We start from the raw sequence: 27,176 nt of genomic DNA, 5'->3' as shown, positions 1-27,176 counted from the left end.
TCTATTTCTGGAATCTCTATTCTGTCCCACTGATCTGTTTGTCTCTCTTGAAACCAATACCACACTGTCTAGTTTACTGTAGCTTTATAGTAAATCCTCCAACATTCCTCTTCTTTTTCAAAGTTGTTTTTGCTATTTTATGTCCTCTGTATTTTTATATAAACTTCAGAATTAGCTTGTCAATTTCTACACACACACACACACACACACAACCTGCTAGGGTTTTCATTAAGATTGTGTTGAGTCTATAGATGAATTTTGGGTGAATTGACATTTAACAATATTGAGTCCTGTAATCTAAGACCATGACATAGCTTCCCATTTATTTAGGTCTTCTTTAATTCCTCTTAGCAATGCATTGCAGCATTCAGTGTATAGGTCTTACGCATCTTTTGTCAGATTCATCTCCAAGTATTTCATATATTTTATTATATTGTAAATAATGTTTTAATTTCTGATTATTTGTTGCTAATAAACAGAAATAAAATGGATTCTTTCATATTAACCTTGTGTCAAACCTTACTAAACTCAGTTGTTCTTTCCAGTAGCACTGGCAAGAATCTCTAGTATAATGTTCAATAAAAGTGATGCGTGCTAACATCTCTGCTTTGATTCTGATCTTAAGGGAAAGCATTCAGTCTTTTACCATGAAGTATGATAGAAATTGTAGGTTTTTCATAAATGCCCTTTATCAAGTTGAGGAACTACTATTTCTAGAGCACTGAGAGTTTTAATCAAGAATGGATGTTGGGAAGAGGCGGCGAGGGGGCGGGCTCGTGCCCGGGAGTCCATGTGGGCGCCGGCGCAGCACGGAGCAGCGCCGTGTCGCCAAGGCGGAGCTGCAGCAGCTCCGGGTGCGGGAGGCGGTGGACTCTATGGTGAAGAGTCTGGAGAGAGAGAATATCCGGAAGATGCAGGGTCTCATGTTCCGGTCCAGCGCCGGCTGTTGTGAGGACAGCCAGGCGTCCATGCAGCAAGTGCACCAGTGCATTGAGTATTGCCATGCATCTCTGGCTCAAGCCCAGGCCCTGGTGACCAGCGAGTTGGAGAAGTTCCAGGACCGCTTGGCCCGGTGCACTATGCATTGCAGCGACAAAGCCAAAGATTCAATAGATGCGGGGAGTAAAGAGCTTCAGGTGAAGCGGCAGCTGGAGAGTTGCGTGACCACGTGTGTAGATGACCACATGAACCTCATCCCAACCATGACCAAGAAGATGAAGGAGTCTCTTTCATCCATTGGGAAATAGATGTCTGCTATTGGCCATCGGGGCTGAAGGCAGGAGTCTATTTAAAAAGAGAAATGGGGATTTGGGTTTTCTAAGGAAAGTTATGAATGAGGAAATTAAGGATGGCAGCAAGTTTAAGGTCTATATCACTTGCCTCTGGACACTGGTTCCTTTGTGTTTGAATCCTAGAAAGTGAAAAAAACTGGTGCTAAACTTTGGGTCAGAGATAGCACAGGAGAGTTTTTATGAGCCTGAACTTCACGTGGCAAGTGCTTTTCCTGGCAACAGGGAGCCTCCCTTGTACCAAACCAGAGCCCTCCAAGGTACCAGATTCTCTTAGTACACAGATACCAACAGGCTGGCAGGTTCATCTGACCTGCTTATGAGCTGGTGGAGTGTGAGGAGAGGTGTTTCTGTTTGTTGCCAACCTCCTGTTTACCAGAAGGATCACTACAACGTTTCCCACAAACTGGAAATAAAACAAAATCCATGAGGTCACTAATTTAGAAGGGGAAAGGGGGCCTCTGGGGATTTGTTTTGCGTGGTTTTGTTTTATATACAAGGACATGAAGTCACTTTAAGATGTAGAGTTGGGAGAGGTAGTTTGGATAAAAACTTTGAAAGGGTCCTTGCGGATATCCATTTCTGGCCGTCAGGATGTGGATGAGCATTTCTTAAAATTCTCACACATGACATCTTTCAGCCTGGAGACCCTGCAAAAATATAAGAAGCGCTATCACACTGGTAGGGGAAGCAAACCTTCCCTCTGACTGGCAGCCATGATGAGCCCTGAGGCTGTCAGCAGCAGAGTCAGCGAGTGACAAGACAATCTTGCAGTGACACTCACCCTTGAAGGGAAAGGGGATTTTGATTGTGCTATATGCCAGTATTCAAGAATGAACAGTGAAAGAGGAATTGTTAGCTGCTTAATTAAGAGAGTTATGAAGTACTGGCTTTGGAAAAATCTGGTTTTCATAAAACAAAATAGAATGAAAGCCTAAACCCAGTATCGCTTACTTTGCCCCCTGTGATAACAGAGCTCTGTTGAAACAATCCCTTGGCAGCACGAAGGTCAAAGGAGAAAAAGTCGGCAACTCAGGGGCAAGCTGTGCCTCCTTTAGAGCAAAAAACGGGACAGCCCTCCGTTACCAAATACCACTTTTGCGACATGCGTTGTTCTGCCCCAGTTCTGGCACCTTATCATTTTATTAAGGACCTTGTGTTTTTACCAACTTATTACTTGAAATGATAATATAGCCTGTCTGTTTGCTGTTTCAAGACTGTGATATATTGTCCTAGTGGTTTGGTTTTAAAAATACGTAAGACTTAATTTTTCTTCAAAAAAAAAAAGAACGGATGTTGGCTTTTGTAAAATGTTTTTTTTTTCCTCCATATTAAGACGGTCACACGGCTTTTCTTTCTCAGTCTGTTAATATGATGAATTATGTTGATTACACTGCTGGGATGTATTATTCTTTTGACCGTCATGTAGTATCCTGTTTATATATTGTTGAATTCAATTTGCTGGCCTCATAAAATGCATCAGGAAGTATTCCCTCCTCTTCAATATTACGGAAGATTTTGTGTAGAATTTGTATTATTTCTTCTTTATGTGTTTGGAAGAATCCCTCAGTGAAGCCATTTGGATCTGGAGTTTTCTTTGTGGAGAGGTTTTTAACTATAAATTCCATTTATTTAAAACTTGTAGAGTTGTTCAGGTTATCTATTACTTCTTGAGTGGACTTTGGTAGTTTATATCTTTCAAAGAATTTGTCCATTTTATCTAAGTTGTCAAACTTAGACTGGCAGAGTTTTCTTTCAGTACCTTACGTGTCTTTGAAGATCCGTTGCCTTTTAGCTTGCATTGTTTCCAAATACAAAACTGGCTGTCATTATTCTTCTTCCTCGGCATGCAGTGCGTCTCCTTACTCTGGCGGCTATTAAGATTTTCTCTTTATCGCTTGTCTTAAGCAGTTTGATACGATGTGTCTTGGTGTATTTTTCTTTACGGTTCTTATGTTTGTGTTTTATTGAGTTTCTTGGATCTGTGAGTTTATAGTGTTCATCAGATTTGGAAAATTTTCAGACATTTCTTCAGATTGTTTTCTGTCCCTCCTCCTCTCTTTTCCCTCCTAATGTACATATCTTAGGCTGCTTTAAAGTTATCCCACAGCTTATTTACGCTCATTTCATTTGTTACAGTCCTTTTTTTTTCTTTCTATGTTTTATTTTGGTTAGTTTCTATAGCTATGTCTTTAAGTTCACAAATCTTTTCTTCTGCAACATCAAAACTGTCATTAATCCCGTTCAGTGTATTTTTCAACCCAAACATAGTAATTTTCATCTCTAGAAACGTTTTTTTCTTCCAGTTTTATCGAGATATAATTGACACATAGTTCTCATCTCCTGAAATTCGATTTGGGTCTTTTTTATAACTTCCATGACTCTACTTAACATGCTTAATCTTTCTCCTAGCTTCTTGAACATAGGGGATTCAGTTATAGTAGGTGTTTTAATGTCTTTGTCTCTTATTTCTATCATGTGTCATTTCTGGGTGGTTTTGTTTTTGTTTTTGTTGGCCTCACCGCATGGCTTGTGGGATCTTAGCTCCCCAACCAGAGATCAAACCTGCAACCCCTGCACTGAAAGTGTGGAGTCTTAACCACTGGACCACCAGGGAAGTCCTTCTGGGTGGTTTTGATTGATTTTTCTCTTCCTTATAAGTAGTATTTCCCTGTTTATTTACACGCCTGGTACTTTCTTATTGGATGTCAGACATTGTGAATTTTACCTTGTTGGATGCTGAATAATTTTTGTATTCCTATAAATATTCTTTAGCTTTTTTCTGGATATGGTTAAGTTACTTGGGACTAATTTGACTCTTTCAAAAGTCTTGTTTTTAAACCCTTTTGGCAGGACCAGAGTAGCATTTAGTCTAGAGATAATTTTCCCCACTACTGAGGCAAAACCCTTTTGACTACTCAGTGATATTTTCCACTCTAGCTGGTGGGAATGGCACAATTCCTGGCTATATGTGAACTCTGAGAATTTTTTCCTCTAATCCCTCTGGGAGGTTCTTTCCCCAGCCTTGGGTCATTTCCTCATATGCGGTACTGTGCATCTCTTCCCCACCTGGTAATTTGTCCTGCGAACTCTAACTTCTTTGGCCTCCTTGGACTCCCAGCTCTGTCTCCTTATCTCAGGAAGACCTCCAGGGTCTGTCTGAGTTCCCTCTCCCTGCGCTGTGACCTGGAAACTTTCTCTAGGCAGTAAGCTAGAGCAATTGTAAGGCTCACTTTGTTTGTTTCCCATCTCTCAGAGATCACTGCCCTTTGTTGTCTGATGTCCAATGCCTTGAGAACCACTGTTTCATATATTTCGTCCTTTTTCTTTTCTTTTCTTTTCAAGTTGTTCCAGGTAGGAACGTAAGTCTGGTTCTTGTTATTCCATCTTGATTGGTAGAGGAGTCTTTTCCTCTGAGTTTAATTTTCTTCTTGCTGAAGTTCATCCTTCATACATTTTTGGAGCAAAAGTCTGAGATAAGATTCCCTTATCTCTTGGGCTTCCCTGGTGGCGCAGTGGTTGAGAGTCCGCCTGCCGATGCAGGGGACGCGGGTTCATGCCCCGGTCTGGGAAGATCCCACATACCGCGGAGCGGCTGGGCCCGTGAGCCATGGCCGCTGAGCCTGCGCGTCCGGAGCCTGTGCTCCGCAACGGGAGAGGCCACAACAGTGAGAGGCCCGCGTACCGCAAAAAATAAATAAATAAATAAAATAATGAGATTTAAAAAAAAAAAAAAAAAAAGATTCCCTTATCTCTCAGTCTGTGTATATCTGAATGTTTCTTTATTTTACACTCATGCCTACATGCTGGTTAGCTGGATGTAGGATTCGAATTGTTTTTCTGATTGCTCTGAGGCTATTATTCCGTTGGCATCTATTGTTGCTGACGAGAAATTGGCTTCAGGCAAATGTCATTCATTTGTGGATAATCTGTTTCCTCTATAGCAGCTTTTCAGATTGATTTCTTTATCTTTATGATTTTTTAATTTCCCTACAACATCTCTAGGGATGACATTTTAAAAACCTACTCAGAACTTAGTGTTTTTCATTTTAGGGGCTCATTTTTCTTCATGTATAGAAAATTCTCCACCATCATTTGTTCAAATGCTGCTTCTTCCCTACTGTCTCCTTCTGGGACTGATTAGATAAGTGTTGGAACTTCTCGTTTTCTCCACCATGACTTTTAATTTATCTTTCATATTTTCCATTCCTCTATAATATTAGATAATGTTTACTGAGTACTTACTATGTGCTATAAGAACTATAACTTGTTGATAGGAACTATAAACTCATTTAATCCTAATGGCAATACCATGAGGTAGGTACTAGTATATCTTCATTTTACCTTTGGAAAAACTGAGACCCAAAGAGGTTTAAAAACACACCTAACGGGCTTCCCTGGTGGTGCAGAGGTTGAGAGTCTGCCTGCCGATGCAGGGGACACGGGTTCGTGCCCCAGTCCGGGAGGATCCCACATGCCGCGGAGCGGCTGGGCCCGTGAGCCATGGCCGCTGAGCCTGCGCGTCCGGAGCCTGTGCTCCGCAATGGGAGAGGCCACAGCAGTGAGAGGCCCGCGTACCGCAAAAAAAAAAAAACAACACACACACACCTAAGGCCTTATAACTAGTAAGTAATAGAGTTGAAGTTTAATCCTAGGTGTGTGGCTTCAGAGCCCATGCGCTCCGCTAATATTCTATACTAGCTGTCATAATTTCATCTTTTTGTGTTGCTTTATGTGCTGCAATCTGGGTGATGTCTTCAGACCAATTTGAGTTTATTAATTCTCACTCCAGCCTATGTCTAGTCTACTTTTCAAAACATCAAATGAGATTTTGATGGTTTATTTCTACTATCTAGTCTACTTCTCAAAACATCAAATGAGTTTCTGATAGTTTATTTCTACTATGTCTATTTGGTTCTTTTCTTCATGAGCCATATGCCTTCTATTCCTAATTCTATCTCTTTAAACATACTTCTATTAAAGTCTTTAAGATTATTCTGTTACCCTAATTTTTGGCTTGTGCACCATTCAGATCTCCCTTCATTAAAAAACTTGCCATTCAGCCACAAGGGGTGCAGTTCGCTGACAACCTAGGGATGTTAGTACCTTCAGGATCTGCCTTGGCTTTTGAGTTGAGGCCATGCTCTTCCTTGACAGTCTCCAAGCAATGACTGGTTACGAACGGGGTACTAGAGTCTCGCCATTTTCGCCCAACATGGGACTTCTTTAATGGGCAATATTTGCTCTGTAATTCCCTTTTGGGTTAGCTAAGACTCTGTCAGATCTGCATCACATCCAAGGCTCTCACTGCCCAATCTTGCTTCCTCCTCTCTTATCCTTCACAAGCATTACCCCTCAGTAAACCCCTTGCACTCCTAACTCCATCCCTGCATTTATTTTCTGGAGGACCCAACTAGCACAACATGTGAATTATCCAAGTTGTTTCATCCTCTGACTTTATCTCCTAGAAGTCTTTCTCTTCTCATTCTTTGTAATATTTTACTAGTGAGAGTTGTTTCTAAAGGAGCCCCACGGGCCCTAAATAGCAGAGGAGTGCCACGGGTAGTTTCACAAGAAGCTCCATTCGCTTAACCTGTTCCATGACAAACTTTCTTTCAACTTTTTGGCTAAGGTTTCCCCCAAACACCACCACCACCACCATTGCATTTTTATTACAAACTTAGCCCTCATACCCACACTGTTACAAACTGTGATTACGATTATGCTCAGGTGACTCTTTTCTACCTACAGCTTTTGATCTCAGCTATATATTTAAAAAGACATTTGTTATATTTTAGCCACCATATCTATTTATTTACAGTGGGATACGAAAGGGGCTTCTTCTTCACCGTAGTATCCCACACTTACAGAAAGGAAACCCCAAAACACACATTAAGTATATGATGTAGTCTGTTAATTGCATATAACTGGTTTTCCATATAACTGGTTTCTCTGGTCATCCTATCTATCTTTTTAACTTTTAATTTTGAAATAATTATAGATTCTCAGGAAGTTGCAGAGAAGTCACATATGCTCTTCATAGTTTCCCCCAATCAGGAATCTGCATTTTAAACAAGTAATCAGATGGCTCAGATGTAGATGCTGTCAGTTCCACACCTAACCAATGATGCTCAGAGTTGGTATATAAACACCCCAGCTCCCTCACCCCTCGCATGGGTTATTTCTGAAGCATGCGTTTGGTACCATTTCCTAGAGATTCCCTGATGGATGAAGCTTTGATAACCAACTGTGGTAGCTGGGTGTTTTTTTTTTGTTTGTTTGTTTGTTTTTTGTTTGTTTTTTGGCTGCATTGGGTCTTTGTTGCTGCGCGTGGACTTTCTCTAGTTGCGGCTAGCAGGGGCTACTCTTCGTTCCAGCGGGCGGGCTTCTCATTGCAGTGGCTTCTCTTCTTGCGGAACACAGGCTCTAGGTGCGTGAGCTTCAGTAGTTGCAGCGCGTGGGCTCAGTAGTTGTGGCGCACGGGCTCAGTTGCTCCGCGGCACGTGGATCTTCCCAGACCAGGGCTCGAACACATGTCCCCTGCATTGGCAGGCTGATTCTTAACCACTGCGCCACCAGGGAAGTCCCGGTAGCTGGCTTAATAGTACACTCTCCTTGGTTGTCTTCCTTTCCTTCATCACCTCCCACTTCTCTCCCAAAGTAACTGACACTTCTCAAATAAACAAAGTGAACTCAAATCCTTGTCAAATCTGGACAGCTTGTACCAGAAGTGGTGTTAGGAAGCAGGTCCTTACGATGGAATTCTAGAGTTGGGTCACTTGCCAGTCAATGGCAGAAAGACCCCGTTGTTGACAGTCCTTGACATGTCGTAGAAGCTCTGTTATAAGGACACTTGTGGTGAGTGGGGGTTAGGATACAAGTGTAAGGGGATGTGATGGTTTATATAGCCTCTCTAACATCTGAGAGATACGGAGGCAATGGTACTTAAAAGAACTTGTGGAGTTTATTTGTTGTTGTTAAGTACCATTAATGTGGTAAATGAAGAAAATGATACACTGTAACTAACTAGCCAACTACCAAGCTAGGTCATGGCATGAAAAGCAAACGACTTCTATGACAGCATTTAAAATCTCCTGATCTCCTGCAGCTGGAGGGAAGAAAGGGCTGACAACCAGGTCCAGGACCCAACGATTAGAGTGGCAGAAGTGTCCCACTCACCTTTGTTGGAGGGGAAGAGGCTCCCCCTCCTTGCCTGGAGAACAGGCAGAGGCCTCACCTAAGGCAGATACCTTGTGAGAGGACACTTGCTCTCTTCAAGGCCTGCTACTACGTTCTCTTGTGACTTCTAGACTAATCCCTAAGGTCAAGTCCCAGCATGGCACCCCTGAGGAGGTACTATCTCTGCTTAGAGAAATTGGATTTTTACAAAAAGAACCGCAGGATCTGACTAATAAGTAGCAAGAGAAATTTAGAGAACATACCTGGGAAGGGATATTGAGGGTGTTGGGTGAGGAGAGGGATGGAACATGGGGCTGGACTAGAGAAGTTTGTTGAGATGGAGGTACTTTCCTGGGTCTCTCGATTTATCATCCCGGCAAGGGCACCTGGAGCTGGGATGACTCCTTGAAACTTGGAGGAACAAAAAGCAAGGTCAGGGTTCAGTCAGGAGACAGAATCCACAATACTAACTTAAATAGAATCTAATGTAAAGTATTAAGTAGGTATAACGATATTAACTAGGTAACTGAAAAGGTAAAAAGAGTGATCGCTAAGTTGTCACAAAGGCAGCAACTACAGGAGCAGATGCCATACCCAGGGCTGGTGAAATAAGGTAAGAGGGTGGACTTACCAAAATTGAAAAGCTTAGAGGAGGGATTCCAAGAAACTAAAACTCCGATCTCTGAGGAGGGGCACCAAAGTGTTGGAAACTGGTGCTGCAGAGTACTGGGAAAACTGCAAAACGGATTCAGCTGCCGTGAAGGGAAGTCACTGCTGCGCCAGGGTGAAGAAGCTTCACTAGGGTGATGCTCATGGGAACAGGAAGCCGACAGGAAGCCAATAGGAAGAAGCAAGTCCCTCCTTCGTGCTTTAGCCTTATCAACTCCCTTCTGCACTCCTTATTGGCAGGACATAACGGGGAGCAACTGGAGATGCTGAAATATGATTTTCTGAGTCCTGGCTCCAGCACTAAACAACAGGGTATAGCGCTTAGGCAATAGCTTAAAAACTGACAGAAAGAATAGCTGCAAACAATGATGTAGCAACACATGAACTGCCAAGACTGGAGGAAGCACTCAAAAGGTTCAGAGAAGTCAACTCTCTAGAAGAAAAGTATTACCTAAAACCAGAGGACCCTCCAGCTGAGAACTTCTCAGCAAGCTCCTTTCACTGGAGCAATAAGAAATGAGTGTGTGAAGGCATCATGGACCAGCCCGGTGGTGGCTGTCCTTTCTAAGCTAAGAGGATAGTAGGGGAGGCTGCTATGCGCATGGACCCCCTCGTGTCTGTTAATGGTGTGACAGTGGGATTCCAGAACTGCACAGGCCAGGCGGCAGCACTTAACCATCAGAGGCAAGGTGGATGGAAAGTCTACCAAAGGACATTTACCCACAGATCCAAATCTTCGCTAATAAACCTTGGAGTTCTGATCTTGGTTCAAAATGAGAAGTGGCCCGAGTAAAGGACACTTCTGGGCAGTTGTGGTGGGTTGGTTGATTAATCAGGAACCTGCAAAGGGCAAGACTGAGAACTTGGAGTTAAGGAAATCTGGAGAAGAAGCTTGTGGATTGACCTCTGAGGGTAGGTACAAAGTGTGTGGATCTCGGTCGCATTTCAATGTCTACCAGACAGTGCTCACTGCAGAGGAGGCACCGAACAGCCAGTTAGATAGCATGATTCATCCCGTGGAAATGAGCCATCCTCTCATCTCAGAGCACGCGCAATGGGCCAGTGAACCAAGCAGCCATGGCGGCAGGGATGGAAGCCATGCATGGCCCAACTGCATAGGCTCCCCTCACTAAAGGTGATCTAGGTATTACTGCTACTCAGAGTCCAGTCTGTAAGAGCAAAGAATGATGCCAAGCTCTTGGTACGGTACCACCCCTGAAGGAGAGCACCCAACCACAGGGTGACAGGTTGATTACAAAGAACCCAACCATTCCAGAGGGGCCATGATTCTTCTATGACTTCATGGGATTGATACAGGCTTGTCTTGTCAATTCATAATGTCTTGGCTAGCACTGCTATCTGAAGGCTTTCAGAGTGTCTAATTTCTCATCGTGGGATTCCCCCAATAATACGACCATGGAGGAAGTGGGCATGACCATATTATCCCCCGTCCTCCTATATGCCATAGCAACCAGAAGCTGCCATCCTGAGGAAATCTTGGAATAATCACTTGAAGGTATAACTAAGGCATCAGCTAGAAGGTAAGGTCGAGGTGCTGTCCTTAAGATATATTTATATACCTTCAGCCAATAGCCGTTATATATATACAGGCTGTATTCCTGATCAGTAGACTATACAGCTCTGGGAACCATGGAAGTGGCCCTTCTCACCATTAATCCCAGTGTCCCACTTGGTAAATTTATGCTTCCTCTCCCCAAATGCTTAGGCTCTGTTAGACTAGAGATACTAGTTCCCAGAGGGTAAGGGGAGAACACTGCTACCAGAGGACACAGTAATGGTTTTACTAAATCTAAAATTATATGTGCCTCCTGGCAACTTTGAGCTTCTCATGCCAGGAGACCAGCAGGCATAAAAAGGGGTTACAGAACTGGCAAGGGTAAGTGATCCCGGGTGGCCCAGGTGAGGGTCATCTAGAATGGGTGGTAGAGAAGGAAGATGGTGCACATCACTTAGTCTCAGGACCAACTACAGCAGTGGCATTTTGGCTTGTTCCACTAACCCTATTGTCTTCCTTTTTAAAATATAGTGACAGGCCACCACCTTGAAGAAGCAGTGGAAGGACATGAAACTCAATGTGGGGTGCAAGTTGATCAGAGCAGGTACAAGGGAGGACTGAAACAGATACTGTCATTGCCCTGCCCTTGTCCTTCAAACCCATCAGTGTGCCCCCAAGACTTTCAGCTGCCAGCATCTGCATCATGGCTGAGGGATCTTTTCCCCAGGACTGCAGGAAGCTGACTGCATACATCACAGGTCACAAGTGCCGGGGAGCAGCCTCAACACTCAGAGGTGATGTATAAATGCCCAGTTCCTTTGTCCTTTGGCTGGGATCCTTCTGAGGCATGTGTTTTATCCCACTTCCTAGGGCTTCCCTATGGGAGAAATCTTCACTTGCCCTCTGTGCTAGCTGGCTTAATAGTGCAGCCTTAGGGGGCTGCCTCCCCCTTCCCTGTATCACTTTCCCACTTCTCTGCAGTGTTGCTTATACCTCCCAAATACGCTATTTTCTCCAGGTCATCTCCTGGAAGGACCTATGCTAAAGACACATGTGGTTCAAAAGGAGCAATGATTTAGAGAGTGAACTCATTTCTATTTTCTTTTTTTTTTTTTTGTGGTACGCGGGCCTCTCACTGTTGTGGCCTCTCCTGTTGCGGAGCACAGGCTCCGGACGCACAGGCTCAGCGGCCATGGCTCACGGGCCCAGCTGCTCCGCGGCATGTGGGATCTTCCCGGACCGGGGCACGAACCCGTATCCCCTGCTTCGGCAGGCAGACTCTCAACCACTGTGCCACCAGGGAAGCCCTCATTTCTATTTTTAAAAAATCTCTCTCCCTCTCCCTCTGCGTGTTCCTCTCCTTCTCCCCCTCTTCCCCCTCCCTCCTCCCCCTCCCTTCTCCCCCCCTCCCCTTCCCTCCTCCCCCTCCCTTCTCCCCTCCTCCCCTGCGTGTGTGACACGCGCGCACAAGCATGGATAATACGTGAAAAGGGCCTATAAGGATATAAACCAAGTATTAACACTAGTTCTTTCTGGGTGGTGCAATCATGAATATTTCAAAGTTCCTTTTAATTCGTCTCTGTGTTTCGTTTTTCTGCAGCGACCACTATGTATTAGCCGCTATATTTAATTGGCAATTAGGAGATTACTAATGAGTTCAGTGGAGTGGTGGGGAGCAGGGCCAGGCTGCTGTGGCTGATGAATGGCAGGGGAGGGTGTGTAGACGATTCTTTCAAGAGGCTGGGCTAGAGAAAGGCAATGAGGTGGCCGCTGAAGTGGGGGGAAGTGGAGGGAGGGCTGTTTTAGGAGAAACTCGAGCCTGTTTATAGGCTGAGGGCAAGTAGCCAATGCCAAGGAAGGAAACAAAAATACAGATGGAGAGGGGGAGAACTCGAGAAGTCAGGTCCCAGAGGAGGCCTGAGAGGATTAGACCCAGACCCAGGTGGAGGAATTCGTTTTGAACAGAAGTCAAACCAGAGGAAGGGAGGTGAGGAGGAATAAAGTTATAAATGCACTGACTTCATCCGTTTGTTTATTTTACACTCAGCGTCATTTCACAAAGGATTGACAGGTTGGAGGGGAGTGGCCATTGAGAAGTCCCCTTGGAGGGATTTTCTTCCTGGTGTGGGACACAAGGTCCCCCACTGAGAAAGAAGTAGGGGTGTGTCTGTGGGGCTTGAGGAGACAGGCAAAGGTTTGGCATGATGGGGAAGGGACAGAGGAAGGGGGGCTATGGATGGTTTATAAAGACCATTGGATGGAGCCCAGGGCCCAGATTTGGCCCAGCTCCAAGGTCCACAACTGTGGAATCTTCTCCAGCAGCTGGGGGTGGAGAAGCCCGTGCCTCTTACTTGCTTTGGCTTTAGGCAAGTCATGTCACTCCTCTGAGCTGCGGTTTCCTCATCTGCAAAGGGGGAGAAAAATGACAAGTCTGGAGGGCTGGTGTGAGGATTAAATAAAGCCACGGACACCAAGCACCTAGGGCAGTATCTGGCGCACAGGAGTGGCTCAATCCGTGTTCGTTCTCTTGCCCTTCCCCCTCGGATGGGACGGATGGGACTGAATCAATGTTACCTGGACAGAAGGAGGCATGGGGGTTGGTACCTCATATTGATGGCTGCTGTTAGACACAACTTTAAATACAGGTGACTCTCGACATTCATGTAGTTATGTTTTACTAAGTTGCTGCAGAGACTGAAATAGGGAATACTGAATCATTGCCCCTTGAGGAAATACAGCGTTAGGTTCCTGCGAGCCTCTGGCCACATTTTCGTCAACCGATCAATACATAACCTTGTTTTATGTGTGTTTCTGTTTAAAGACGCCTTATTTAATATATGTTGTTGATTCATTAACGTTGAACTCATGGCCAACAGCACTATAACTCACGCCTGAATGAAGCTTATCAAACACACATATTTTCTCCCCAATGCCCATCACAGCCTTCGTGCACTTGAGAACACTAGACAGCCCTTCAGTGCCATGCTTGGGACTTTTTTTTTTTTTTTTTTTTGCGGTACGCGGGCCTCTCACTGTTGTGGCCTCTCCCGTTGCAGAGCACAGGCTCCGGACGCGCAGGCTCAGTGGCCATGGCCCCCAGGCCCAGCCGCTCCACGGCATGTGGGATCCTCCCAGACCGGGGCACGAACCCGTGTCCCCTGCATCGGCAGGCGGACTCTCAACCACTGCGCCACCAGGGAAGCCCTTGGGACTTATTTTAAGACAGCAAAATCACTAACAAAAAGCCCCAAGGTGAGAAAAACGTGGCATGGAATAGACCACAAAAAGTTGACAATGAGAGCTGAAAGAAGAAGGCAGAACGTCCCCTGGTTCCACCTCTCCTGGGAACATGCGTGTTGGGCAATCTAAATTTTTGCCACCCTGGGCCTGTGTATGTCCACAGATGACAGTGAAAACACCTCAAGTATTGATTGGGGGTTCCAAGTAAATTTGAGGGGTAGGCAAACTTGCAAATACAGAGTCCATGAATAATGAGAGTCAAGTGTGTCTTTTTTCTTTTTTTTTAATTGAAGTATAGTTGATTTACAGTGTTGTACCAGTCTCTGCTGTGCAGCAAATATTTTTTCTGATTATAAAATTAAATAATAAACAAACAGAGCTATACAGTGTCATAATTAAAGTCCTCCCCCTACCCTAGCCCACAGATAAACACGGTTAGGATTGCTGTAGTGTTCTACAGATTTTTGCTATACACAATAATGCCTGTGAGCATGGGTAGGACTGCATGTGTCCATGTCTGTGTTTCTGGGTGTATTTGGGTCTCCCTTTTTCTTTTCACTCAACAACATCTCTTGGATAGCTGTGAAAAAAACTTTTTTTTAACTCCTGAGGGTTTTTTTAGAGATGAATAGAAGTGGGTGGCATACACTGCAGTCAGGATCAGGAAGTCTTGGTTCAGACCCCTCAACCACATCAGGTTGGGGAAACAGATCCAGAAAGGGCAACGACTTGCCAAACTTAAGTATAACCAGTAGTCTGCGGGAGTGTAGTGTTCAGCATCTTAATGGAGATGGGGTAAGTTTAGAAGAACAGCTAGAAGGGTGAAAAGACTAAAAGCTGGAAAGTATTGTGAAGGGCCCAAGAGACTGTGACTTTCAGCCAGAGAAAACCGTGCTGTTGGGCTTCCCTGGTGGCGCAGTGGTTGAGAGTCCGCCTGCTGATGCAGGGGACACGGGTTTGTGCCCTGGCCCGGGAAGATCCCACATGCCGCAGAGCGGCTGGGCCCGTGAGCCATGGCCACTGAGCCTGCACGTCCGGAGCCTGTGCTCTGCAACGAGAGAGGCCACAGCCGTGAGAGGCCCACGTACTGCAAAAACAAAAAAAACAAACAAAAAAAACCCCATGCTCTTTACACTTCAGAAGATATTGGTGCTGGATATTAAGAGGAACTTAGCTACTGAAAGGATTTAGACAATAGCATAAAATGGTACCAAAGTCTCTTCTAAAAACAGCTGTAGAGTAGCATGGGGTACACTAAGCTGCTGCAACAGAGCCCGAAAATACAATGGCTTCTAGAAAATGGAAGTTTATTTCTCATTCTCTAATCCACGTTGGTGGGTGGCTCCACTCCATGCAGTCATTCAGGAACCCAGGTTCCTTCCTTATCTTTGCTCTGTCAGCCTCTTTGAAGCATTACTGAAGCTGGGTTCCTTACACATCTGTGTTTCAACTCGAGGCAAAAGGAAATGGAGCACGGAAGAGCAAAAGCCTTAAGGACTATTTCTATTTACTTTTTACTGGAAAGGATTTAGTCACAAAGCCACACTGAACTGCAAGAGCAGCTGGAAAATGCAGTGTCTCGTAGACTAGCCAGTTCTCCAGGTACTATATTGCTATAGAAGAGGAGGGTGGATTACATGTTGAATTAAATGAAACCCACTGTTTCATCCATCATCAAGCCTTTTTTCATTTCATTTCAAAGGCTTCAATAATTTAGACCCTGCCTTCTTTACAAAAAAAAAATTGGAAGTGCATATCAGTGCATCATTTGGGATTCTTATGTTTGCCAAGAGACAGCACACTGCTATTAAACCTGCTTAAGCAATAAGATGGACCATCTCATATATCCAAAAGTCTAGGCTCTGCATCAGTGCACTAGCTCCTCTTTCCCAGGATTCTCCCCACCTCTGTCACGTGTTGGCTGCATCCTCAGACTGGGAGCAATTCCAAGTATCACCACCAAACACATCCACATCCAGCCAAGGGGGCAGACTGTTTTTGAAAGGGAAGAGACCCTTTGCAAAAGCCACCTCCCTGACACAGGCTTCCCCTCTGGTTTTTCAGGCCAGACTTGCATCACAGGTCTAAATGCAAATCATCACTGGTTCTGTTTGTAGTTTTTTGAGGAAACTCCATACTGTTCTCCATAGTGGCTGTATCAATTTACATTCCCACCAACAGTGCAGGAGAGTTCCCTTTTCTCCACACCCTCTCCAGCATTTATTGTTTCTAGATTTTTTGATGATGGCCATTCTGACTGGTATGAGATAATATCTCATTGTAGTTTTGATTTGCATTTCTCTAATGATTGATGATGTTGAGCATTCTTTCATGTGTTTGTAGGCAGTCTGTATATCTTCTTTGGAGAAATGTCTATTTAGGTCTTCTGCCCATTTTTGGATTGGGTTGTTTGTTTTTTTGTTATTGAGCTGCATGAGCTGCTTGTAAATTTACTACCATATGACCCAGCAATCCCACTACTGGGCATATACCCTGAGAAAACCGTAATTCAAAAAGAGTCATGTACCAAAATGTTCATTGCAGCTCTATTTACAATAGCCCGGAGATGGAAACAACCTAAGTGCCCATCATCGGACGAATGGATAAAGAAGATGTGGCACATATATACAATGGAATATTACTCAGCCATAAAAAGAAACGAAATTGAGCTATTTGTAATGAGGTGGATAGACCTAGAGTCTGTCATACAGAGTGAAGTAAGTCAGAAAGAGAAAGACAAATACCGTATGCTAACACATATATATGGAATTTAAGGGAAAAAAATGTCATGAAGAACCTAGGGGTAAGACAGGAATAAAGACACAGACCTACTGGAGAACGGACTTGAGGATATGGGGAGGGGGAAGGGTGAGCTGTGACAAAGCGAGAGAGAGGCATGGACATATAGACACTACCAAATGTAAGGTAGATAGCTAGTGGGAAGCAGCCGCATAGCACACGGAGATCAGCTCGGTGCTTTGTGACCGCCTGGAGGGGTAGGATAGGGAGGGTGGGAGGGAGGGAGACGCAAGAGGGAAGAGATATGGGAACATATGTATATGTATAACTGATTCACTTTGTTATAAAGCAGAAACTAACACACCATTGTAAAGCAATTATACCCCAATAAAGATGTTAAAAAAAAAAAGATTTAAAGAAAAATGATTAACTCATGCTAATTAATGGTCTCTTAGGATACAAATCTATTACAATCTACCCAATTTCAAAAAAAAAAAAAAATCATCACTGGTAAGAGGAATGCAACCACCATGACAGACTTGGACCAAATGGGGTTTACCGCTAGAGCTGGGCTGAGGTCAGCCATTCCTTCCTCACGTGGGGAAGGGGGCCACCTGAACAAAATCAAGGCTCTGACTGCAAGGAAAAGTCAATGAATGGTTGCTGCATGAGCTACCAACTTGTTTCTGGCAATGATGGAGACATGGAACCAGACAATGATGTGATGGAGGACACATAAACAGCAGAGGCATAAACCTCAAGCTTTTTCTTAAATTGTGCCTTGATAAAGTTTAACTCCAGTGAAGATATTGCTGGAGGAGCCAGAAACTTGGAGGAGCCACCCTCATGCCTCCTTCCTTCTCACCCCGTATTCAATCCATTACAAAATTTCGTAGTGTCTATATTTTCAGTGCCCTGGTTTTCTCTCCTTATGCACTCTCATGGCCCCAGTTCAAGTCTCATCTCCCGCAGGCACTATGACAATGGTAATCTACTGGTGCCCAGTCTCTCTTCCTGAAATCCACATCTTTGCTACTGTTATTCAGTGACATACCTTCACCGTTCAAAGAGCGCTGCACATATACAGACACATCAGAAAGCGTCCCCGCCTTCATCTTGCTGGTGGGATAATGAGCATCTCCTTGCTTCCTGAAACCCACATCAGACCAGTTCATTCCCCTGCTTGAAAGCCCAATGCTTTCAGGAAATCCATCACCATGACCCTCAATGTCCTCCACCTCACCCTAGCCCCTTTCCCACCCCACCCCTAACAGTAGAGAACCACTTGCACTTCCCCAAATGTGCCTTCCCCTTTCACACCTCCATGCTCTTGCACATGCTGCCCCCTCTGCCTAGAAATCCCTTATCCCCTCTCCATCTGGCATACAAGTCAAGGTCTCCTATTACTCTTCCTCCCTCTCTCCTTCTCCCTCCTCCCCCTTCCACCTCCACCCCCACGCACACAATATAGCACTCCAGAAATGTCTGCTGAGTGGAGACAACTCCTTGGGTCAGACATTAGTCAGGGCCAGGGCTCTCCAACTTCTCCAGCTAGCACTCCTTAAGAAAGTGAAGAGGAAATGGGACCCCAGGGCTTCGGAGTGTGAGGGACTTGAAATTGCTCTAAGCAAGCAGGGTATTTCTCGAGTTTTATCTTTATATCTTATGCAAAAGTTGTATTCTATGCAGATTAAACAACATATCCGTGTTTGTTTTAATACAAAATATTTTTCCCAAATCTTCACATTGATGATCCAACAAGATATGCCTCCTTTATTCGTTATCCTCTCAAATTAGCTGTTCCCCAGCCCCCATCCGCCGCAGGGACCCCAAGCGAGACCTGGATGTTGTTCCAAGTGCACACCCTGAAGGAACAGCTGGGTTTCGCACCCCCGGGAGTTGGAGAATGGTGGGGGCGGGGAGGGGGTCAGCTGGCTGCAGGCCGGGCCACGCCCCTCCTCTCCCCCGCCCGCTGCGGGGGTGGAGTCGCTGAGGCCCCGCCCTCGGGGGCGGGGAGGGAGCCGCCTCCGCCGGCTACTCAGGCTCGGCTGGTTCCGGGTTGGGAGGCTGCACTCGGACCGGAGCAGTGGCCGCTGAGCCGGCGGGGGTAAGGGGCCGCGCGGGGCCGGGTCTTGGGGCCGGGATCGGGCAGCTGAGCGTGCTCACAGCCCTCCTCTCCTCTGCCAGGCACAGCCGAGGTGAGGCTCTGCCGGGCTTCCCCTCCCCCTGAATTCCCCATCCCCAGCTTCTCCCCCTCCCCCCACCGCACCCATACCGGTATTACAGACCCCCAAGGCCTCCGCCCCCCTCCTAGAGCCCCTTATCCCAGCACACATCCCTTCCGACTGCCCCTTTCCCTAGAAGCTTCTTGCTAGGTGCACCTTCCCTCAGACACCTACGGTTCCCTCCCTCCAGCACCCATCGCTCCAGTTCACCCTCTGCCTCGAGACCACCTTCCTGGGCTCGCTTCCCGGGTAGTCTCTACCCCACACCTCTTACTCGCGTTACCCCACTCCCAGACAGCACCCATTCCTTCTCCTGTAGCTCCTGCTTCAACGGGCCTGCTCCCCGCACCCATCCCTAGGTGCTGTCCCCGACAGCGTCGCGCTCTCCAGCCGGCCCCCTGCATCTCGGGGGACCCTCTCCGCCGTCCCCGGCGCCATGGCGTGCAGCCTCAAGGACGAGCTGCTCTGCTCTATCTGTCTGAGCATCTACCAGGACCCGGTGAGCCTGGGCTGCGAGCACTACTTCTGCCGCCGCTGCATCACCGAGCACTGGGTGAGGCAGGAGGCTCAGGGCGCCCGCGACTGCCCCGAGTGCCGGCGCACGTTTGCCGAGCCCGCGCTCGCGCCCAGCCTCAAGCTGGCCAACATCGTGGAGCGCTACAGCGCCTTCCCGCTGGACGCCATCCTCAGTGCACGCCGTGCCGCGCGACCCTGCCAGGCACACGACAAGGTCAAGCTCTTCTGCCTCACGGACCGCGCGCTGCTCTGCTTTTTCTGCGATGAACCCGCGCTGCATGAGCAGCACCAAGTCACGGGCATCGATGACGCCTTCGAGGAGTTGCAGGTGAGCCGCTTGGCGGGCCTGGGGCGGGGGCGGGGCCGGTCCGGGGGCGGGGTCAGGGTTGGACCGCAGGCAGGGCCCAGTCAGAATTGCCATGGGGCGGGGCCGCCGGCAGGGTCAGGGCCCTATCAGAATTAGGACGGGGCGGGGCCGCGGCGAGGAGGCGGTGTTGAGGGTGGGGCCTTGGACAGTGCTCACCAGGCGGGGTCTCAGAGAGACCTGAAGTGGGGGGTGGGTGGGTCCATAGTTGGGGAGAGATCACCAATGGAGTAGAACGGCAGGGACAGATGAAATCAGAGCTGAACCAGGTACCGCCTGGACAAGGTTAGGGACGGAGCCGAATCAGAGCTGGGCAAGGGCAGGGCCACTGTAAGGGGTCATGGGGCTGGACCTGGAGACAGGACCCACGTAAGAAGGGTTCAGGACTGAGTTGGAGACAAAGACACAGATGGGGAATGGGACAAAGTCGGGGCTAGACAGGAGGTGGGGCCGCCATCCGAGGATGAGTCTGGACTATACGGAGTAGCTGAGCTGCAGGCTTTGGGGCATGATGACCCGGGGTTCAATCAGGTATGCATCAGGGCCTGGGGAGCAGTACGTGGGCTAGATCGCTCTGGGCAGGTCAGGGTTAAATCTAAGAGAGGGTCTAAATGAGTGTCAGCAAACTGCTGAGAGAGCAGGTTTTGGTGCCAGGGGCTAGGCCAAGGTGTATGAGGGGCTAAGGCTGGGATCAAGTTCAGATACTGTAAAGACCATTCTGGGTTTAAATCACAGTAGAGGCCAAGTTGAGAGTGAGGACAGGACTTAAAGACTCAAGATTTGGAGAATAAGGCCCCAAGGTGAGGTGATTCAAGAAAAGCGAGGGAGGTGGACCTCTAGAAGTCTCCAGGGACTTTTGGTGACCTCCTTAGCTCTGTCACCAGCATCAGGACCTTGAGGACTAAATGAAACAGTACATGCAGGGTAACCTGAACATAGTCAGCCTAGGACTGTAATTGGTCTCCCTTAAGCCTTCCTGTCCTCACAGACTAACTCCTACTCAACTCTCAAAGCCCTGCTCAAATGCCCTCTCTGTGTAAGCCTTCTCTAAGCTCCACTGGCCAAAACAATAGCATTAGAGCTGCATCTTCCCAATCTTTGTTAATAAGTATAATGTTTTTTAAAAAAAACAGTGTTCCAAGATTAGCTACATTTGGGATATATAGTATATTCTCTATACCCTCCTTGGAGGATTCTCAGTGTACATTTGCATATTAAAGGCTTGGAGAAATCTTGTAGCAAAGAAACACATTTTGCTGTGTTTAATAAAATGATTCCCAAGGTTATTTGAGCCTGGAATCTTTTTCTCAGGCTAAACCATTTAAATCTAGTAGCCCCGTGTGTTTGGCCTTGGGATACCAGGCTAGCACACAGTCCCCAAGAGAAGTCTCTTAGTCATCATATCTATGGCCCCAAAGCCTGCCACAAGGCCTGGCCCACAGTGAACATCAGTAAAGGCTGAATGAATGACTAGTCCTGACCTGAGCTGGCCCAGGCTGTGGAGCCTTCGGAAGAAGAAGGTTTTTGACTCCCTAAGCAGGAGCGAAATAACTATTTTCCCTGTTGTAGGGGGTCACCCCCCCCCACCCTTATACATGAGTCTCTGTGAGCCAGCCTGCACCAGCAGATGCCCTGGCCCTATTAGGAGAAATGACTCCATGTTCACCTTACCCGCTTCTTGTCCCTTTAATCCCCAACCACCACTGACTCCCTTCCATTTTGGCTGTTTGAGGATGGAGAGCAAGATTTGGGGGCTCTGGGAGCTTGCACAAGATTGGCATTGACCGTCCACCCCCAGAGCCCCTTGTAAACCAAGGTCAGGCACTGGTATCCCCATCTCCCCATCTATGAAATCACATAAACAGGGAAGAGGAGAGAAGCTTGGACAGGACTAGGTGCAGGTCGTGAGTTTGAAGGGACTCTGTCTGAAACCATCTGCCCAGCCTCTTCATTATGTAGATGTGCAGACTGAGGTCCAGAGAGGTGATGTGACTTACCCAAAGCCACACTGCCAGACAGTGAGAGCACCGGCCAGGAAAGCTCAGCCTGACCCCGGCTGGATCTCGCCACTCCTGCTCACCCCCTCCTCTCCCTGTCTGACTTGCTAGCTGGAGAGGACTCTGTGTTCCAAGGCTTGGTTCCCCTGTCCTCAAACCAGGAAATCCAAATTATTGTGTTGTGGTTTTTTTCAGTCCATTCCATGACCTGGGGCAGGCAGGAGAAAATGAACATATATTTTCCCCAAATGTTATTGAAACACTGTCATTCTTGGGTGAAAAGAAAAAAAGGACTGCCACTCACTTACCCTCTAGTGTACTGTCCTGGGGTCAGTCACACTTGGGTTCCAAACCTTCCTTTAGCACTGTCTGCGTAATCAGCACATGGAAACCTTGATTCTCTCGCCTATAAACTGGGGTCAGGGTGATTCTTTCCTACCAGGATTTTCATGAGGCTGACCTGAGATGAACCTGTGTTGAGATGCCTGGCACTTGGTAGGGGCTGGATCGGCAAGTGCTCCCATTCTTTCTCCTTCTACCTCTGAGAACTCATGTGCCCAGCTGGGCAAATGCCCAGAGCTGCCTCTCACTTGAGCAGGAGGCCTTGCTTTGGTGCCTCCTTTGGGCTTGGCAAGAAAGTAGCAGAGAAACATGCCTCCCCCTGGAGAATTAAGCTCCTGGGTGAGGTTCAAGCCACTCCCCACCCTCCCCACCCCAACCTCTCTCTTCATGGGGAAGTGGGGCTCATTAGCAGTTATGCACTGGAAATGAGGCTGAGCCTGCCCATCACACCCCTTCCTCTCCCAGCAGCTGGTGGTTTGTCCCCAGGGCTCCTGGAGCCTTGGACCCCTCTCCTGGAGAATAACAGACTCAGAGCTGGCAGGGCCTTGGAGATCGCCTGATGCAAACTTCATTTGACAGATGGGGAAATGCCCCGGGGCAGGGGGGGACCTTTCCCAAGGCCTTGAGGCCAGAGGAGGCTACTCCTCCTCACACCCCGCCGCTTAGCAGTTGGCCTGGAGCTTTTTTCATTTATTATAAATCCTGGAGGCAGCAGAGCGGAAAGGTTAAAGGCTCTGGCTTTGTATTCAGGCAACTCGAATCTTGCACTCCTATTTTCTGGCTGTGTGACCTTTGGGAAGTTCCTTATCATCTCTGAGCCTCAGGTCCCTCTTTCACAGCATGGGAATAATGGGGTTGAATTAAGTAAGATGACATTTGCAAGAACCTGGTACAGAACTTGACACATAGTAAGCACTCGATAAATGACAGCTCTAGTATGTTACATCATATTTGGCACTATTGACATTTGGGGCCAGATAAGTCTCTGTTATGCAAGGCAATCCTATGCACCGTGGGATGTTTAGCAGCATCCCTCGCCTCCACCCACTGGATGCCAGTAGCACCACCCACCCCAAGCTCTGGCAACCGAGAATGTCTCCAGGCTTCATCAAATGTCCTCCAGGGTCAAAATCACCCCTGGCTGAGAACCCAGGCCTACAGAAGTCCTACTCAGCTTTCCAGGCTCAACGCAGATATCACCTCCTTCATGAGGCTTCCCCTGACCTGCCAGGCAGAATCGCTTTGTACCCCAGATTCCAATACTGGGGTCAGATCCTGGCATCGTCACTGGTAATCTGTGTGTCCTCGATCAGATCACTTCACTTCTCTAAGCCTCCACCGGCTCATCTAGAACGTGGGGATAACATGACCTTCCTGGGAAGGATGCTGTAGGGGTTAGGGAGGCTGTATCAAAAGTGCCTGATGCTGTGCCTGGCACACAGTAGCACACGACAATTTTTAAATATCTTTATTTTTTCTGATTATAAAATTAACATAATAAACAGAGCTATATAATGTAGAAGTTAAAATCCCCCATAATTCTACCGCTTGGAAAAACATGGTCTTTTTCTTAAAGATTTGCTTTATAGTTCTACAGAATTTTTGTTGTGTAAATGGCATGTGAGCATGTTTTGTGTGTGTGTGTGTGTGTGTGCGCATGTGTATGTACCTTCCCTTTTTTTTTCGCTGCTGAGCACTGGACCATAGAGCAAAGAGGATGGAAGGAGCCCCGTCTCAGAAGGGTTTGGGGGCTTCTCGGCCAATACTTACTGAGCCCTAGCCCACTGCCTGGGACTATACTAAGCACTGCCTCATTTAATCTTCATAACACCCTGTCGAGTGGGTACTGTAATTTATTCTTTTTACAGATAAGAAAACAGAGGCTCAGAGGAATTCAGTGACTTGTTTGGTCACCCAGATGGTAAATGGCAGGGACAGGATTTGAAGCTTAGCTAACCGGCCACACATGGCCTCGGAGCTGCCTCTGAGGGCTGGGTAGTTGTCTCCCCCGCACCCTGTCTGTCTTTGTATTTTAAGTGTACTCAGCACAGGGTCAGGCTAAGGACACAGTCTGCCCGTGCCAGCTGATGCACCGAGGGCAGGTGCTGGCTGTCATCTTGCTCAGGCATGGCATCCGGCTCTCTGGCCTTCTCAGCTTCCTAACCTCCAGGGGAGGGATTGGATGCAGTCCCAGCCACCCGCTCCAGGTCTCATGTGACCACTGGAGCCCTTCCCAAGGCCTCCTTCGTGCCAAGGGAGACAGCAGTGGATCAGCCTTGGATGGGAGCCCTGAGGAGTTGGGCATAGGGATTCAGAGACACTGAGGCAGCCACACGGGGAAAGAACAGAGCTGGGGGACTGGATTCAAATCCTGGTGCTGGCTTCTTCCAGCTGAGTGGAAGGTGCTGCCTTCTCTGCACCCTTTCCCAACTTGGGAAGTGGAAATAAGAACAAAACTGTCCACTTAATGTATAAAGAGGGAGAGAGAGTTGCTGCCTATCCAGAGACAACTGATGTGAAGGCGCTTTATTTTGTACTGTGGACAGGGAGGCAGCCAGGTTGTCTGTGTCCTGGGGAAGTGGCCTCTGATGTTACTTTTCCCAAGAGAGGGCAGGATTTGTGTGCAAAGAGCAGCTTCCGTAGGGGCGAGGCTGGCGATGAGTCAGACCCTGGGCTGCTGTTAGCATCTCTACTTCCCTCTTCACAGGTGTCTGTCAGTCAGCAGCCAGGAAAGCCTGTTCATCCAGGACACCTTGGCTAAGCACAGGCCACGGTGTCAAAACTCAGAATTGAAGTTGGGGCCCCAGGATGTTTATTTTCTAGAGAGAAAAGGATCTGATAGGAAGTGACAACAGAAACAGTAACAACCCTAAAAAAAACTCTAGTCAGAGGGTATTGGACCCTTGTTATGTGCCAGGTGCTGTTACGGGCATTGAATCCTCACAGCAGCCGTTTTCCCTTTCCCTACTCCCCCAGTGGGGCTAGGATCAGCCCCATTTCACAGAAGAAAACATTGAGGCTCAGAGGCTCAGTAACTTGCCGAAGGCCACACCACGAGCAGGAGGCAGAGCTGGGATTCAGACTCAGGTCTGTCTGGCTCAGAACTCAACCTCCTCACCAAAACCCTAACTGCCTCAGGGAGCATCCCAATGGGGAGGGACCTCAGAAACCATCCACTTCCATCCTCTCCCCACTTTACAGATGGGGAAACTGACTTGCCCGAGGTTGGTCCAGAGTCCAGCTCCCTGAAATCTCAGTCCAGTGCTATTTTCACAGCATCATTTACCTTGCAGACCTTGAATTCTGCTTGAACACTGGGGCAGGTGTGGAGGATTTGGAGATGGTTCTATCTTGGATTCAGGGATTCATTCAATAATTTCTTCAGTCGACACTCCTGCTGTAGCTAACTGAGGGCCAGGTCCTGGGCCCAGAAGAGAGCAGAACAAGCTTGACCCTTCAGTGGTTCTTGGGGGATAGGCCCAGAAGCCGCAAGGTCATGTCCTAGGCTCCTCTGGCCATACGTCAGGGTTGCCCAGGTCCCCCTGGAGCTGACAACAGAGCTGAATCCTGAGAGCAGAGAAAGGAGACGTTACAGACAGAGGGAGTAACAACATCCACAGCCCCACTGCCTGGGTGCAGGGAGTGCCGGGGGCAGGCACCCTTTCTCGTTTAATCCTCACAGCAGCCCTAGGAGGTGGGTCTCATTGCCCCCTTTTTTTTTTTTTTTTTTTTTTTTTAAAGTACGCGGGCCTCTCACTGTTGTGGCCCCTCGCGTTGCAGAGCACAGGCTCCGGACGCGCAGGCTCAGCGGCCATGGCTCATGGGCCCAGCCGCTCCGCGGCATGTGGGATCTTCCCAGAACGGGGCACGATCCCGCGTCCCCTGCATCGGCAGGCGAACTCTCAACCACTGCGCCACCAGGGAAGCCCCTCATTGCCCTTTTTTATACATAAGGAAACTGAGGCTCAGACACTGTGCCTAAGACCACATACCCAATAAGTGTCGCTGAAGCTAGAACTCAGACTCAGATGATCTGAGTCAGCCAGGGGCAGGCATGGAGGGGAGCCAGCGATTCGTTGTAGCTGCAGGGGAAGGGGTGGGAAAGTGAGGCTTGACGAGCTCATAAAGGGCCTCGAAGGTGCCACCCCTACCCAAGGAGCTTGGACTTGACCCTGGAGATTCGGGGAAGCCAGGAACATGTTGGAGCAGGTGAGGCTGGCCTGGTCGGTGTGCACTGAGGGGCAGCGTGCAGGTGGGACAGGTGGGGGACAGCCTGGAGGAAGGGGAGCAGCCATGAGGTGCTGCCTGCCAGAGACCGCGAGGCTCAGAGTGGACAGGGTTGGCGCTCAGAGGCAGAGAAGATGTATGAGAGTTCAGGTCTGTCGGGAGGACCAGGACATCAGAGGGCTGCGAGTAGAAGAGAGATTGTGGGAAAGGAGAAAAGGGGCAAGTTCAGTTTGCCATGTGAAGATTTGGCGTCCCCTTGGGGCAGAGAGGGGAAGAGAAGGCAGTAACTGGGCACGGAGAAGGGGAGGGGGCCTTGAGCACCTACTGTGTGCCACGTCGTGCTGGGCCCTTCAAGGGTGTCATCTCATTTAATCCTCATCGCACCCCTGCGAGTGACTCCGGTCCTCATTTTATAGATAAGGCTCTGAGAGGTGGACACTGAGAGGGGAGGAAATGATCTACCCAAGGGCACACAGGCAGGATTCAAACCCAGGTTTTTCTGACACCCAAGTTTATGCTATTTCCACTGGGCAGCACTGCTTAGTGACCGGGGGCCGTTGGGGAGAGGGTGTCGGTCCCTGAAGCCAGGGGAGATGGCTTCCGGCAACAGCTTTTTCCACTGGGCCGGGAGAGGGATGGCCTTGTAGGAGGGGAGGTCTGGCCTTTGGGGCATGTGCCCTGGCTCTCTGTTCTCCCCCTCAGTGGCTGCCCAAGCCCCAGAGCCTCTCAGCTGACATATTTGCATAATTGTGTGCTTAGGTCTGCACCAGCCCTGACTCTGACCTCTCTCCAGAGGGAGGGGTACAGAGCTATGGTTCTGCCCTCAGAAGGGCCCTCCTCCCATCCCTGATTCCTGCCCTGCCCCAGAGTTGA

General features: G+C 47.9%; 2 protein-coding genes across 4 annotated transcripts in view; both read left to right on the top strand.

Annotated features, from left to right (window-relative positions):
• The first annotated feature begins 740 nt into the window (after positions 1-740).
• LOC116755413 (protein FAM136A-like) lies at positions 741-1,395 on the top strand. The gene has a single exon (XM_032634889.1). The coding sequence runs from the start codon at positions 741-743 to the stop codon at positions 1,245-1,247; it is 507 nt and encodes a 168-aa protein (XP_032490780.1). The 3' UTR covers positions 1,248-1,395.
• Positions 1,396-18,672: 17,277 nt separating this feature from the next.
• Positions 18,673-27,176, top strand: part of TRIM62 (tripartite motif containing 62) — a 32,072-nt gene continuing 23,568 nt past the window's right edge. Inside the window, exons 1-2 of one of the 3 annotated variants that reach the window (XM_032602960.1) lie at positions 18,673-18,739; positions 19,217-19,701. In XM_032602960.1, coding sequence (XP_032458851.1) covers positions 19,294-19,701 — 408 coding nt within the window. In that variant the 5' untranslated portion in view covers positions 18,673-18,739; positions 19,217-19,293. The other 2 variants (XM_032602968.1, XM_032602976.1) reach the window with 2 other exon arrangements.

Source organism: Phocoena sinus, chromosome 1 (assembly GCF_008692025.1).
Source record: "Phocoena sinus isolate mPhoSin1 chromosome 1, mPhoSin1.pri, whole genome shotgun sequence".
NCBI classification, from domain to species: Eukaryota; Metazoa; Chordata; class Mammalia; order Artiodactyla; family Phocoenidae; genus Phocoena; species Phocoena sinus.
Note: the sequence above shows the minus strand (reverse complement) of the source record. Positions and strands in the feature narration are given on the sequence as shown.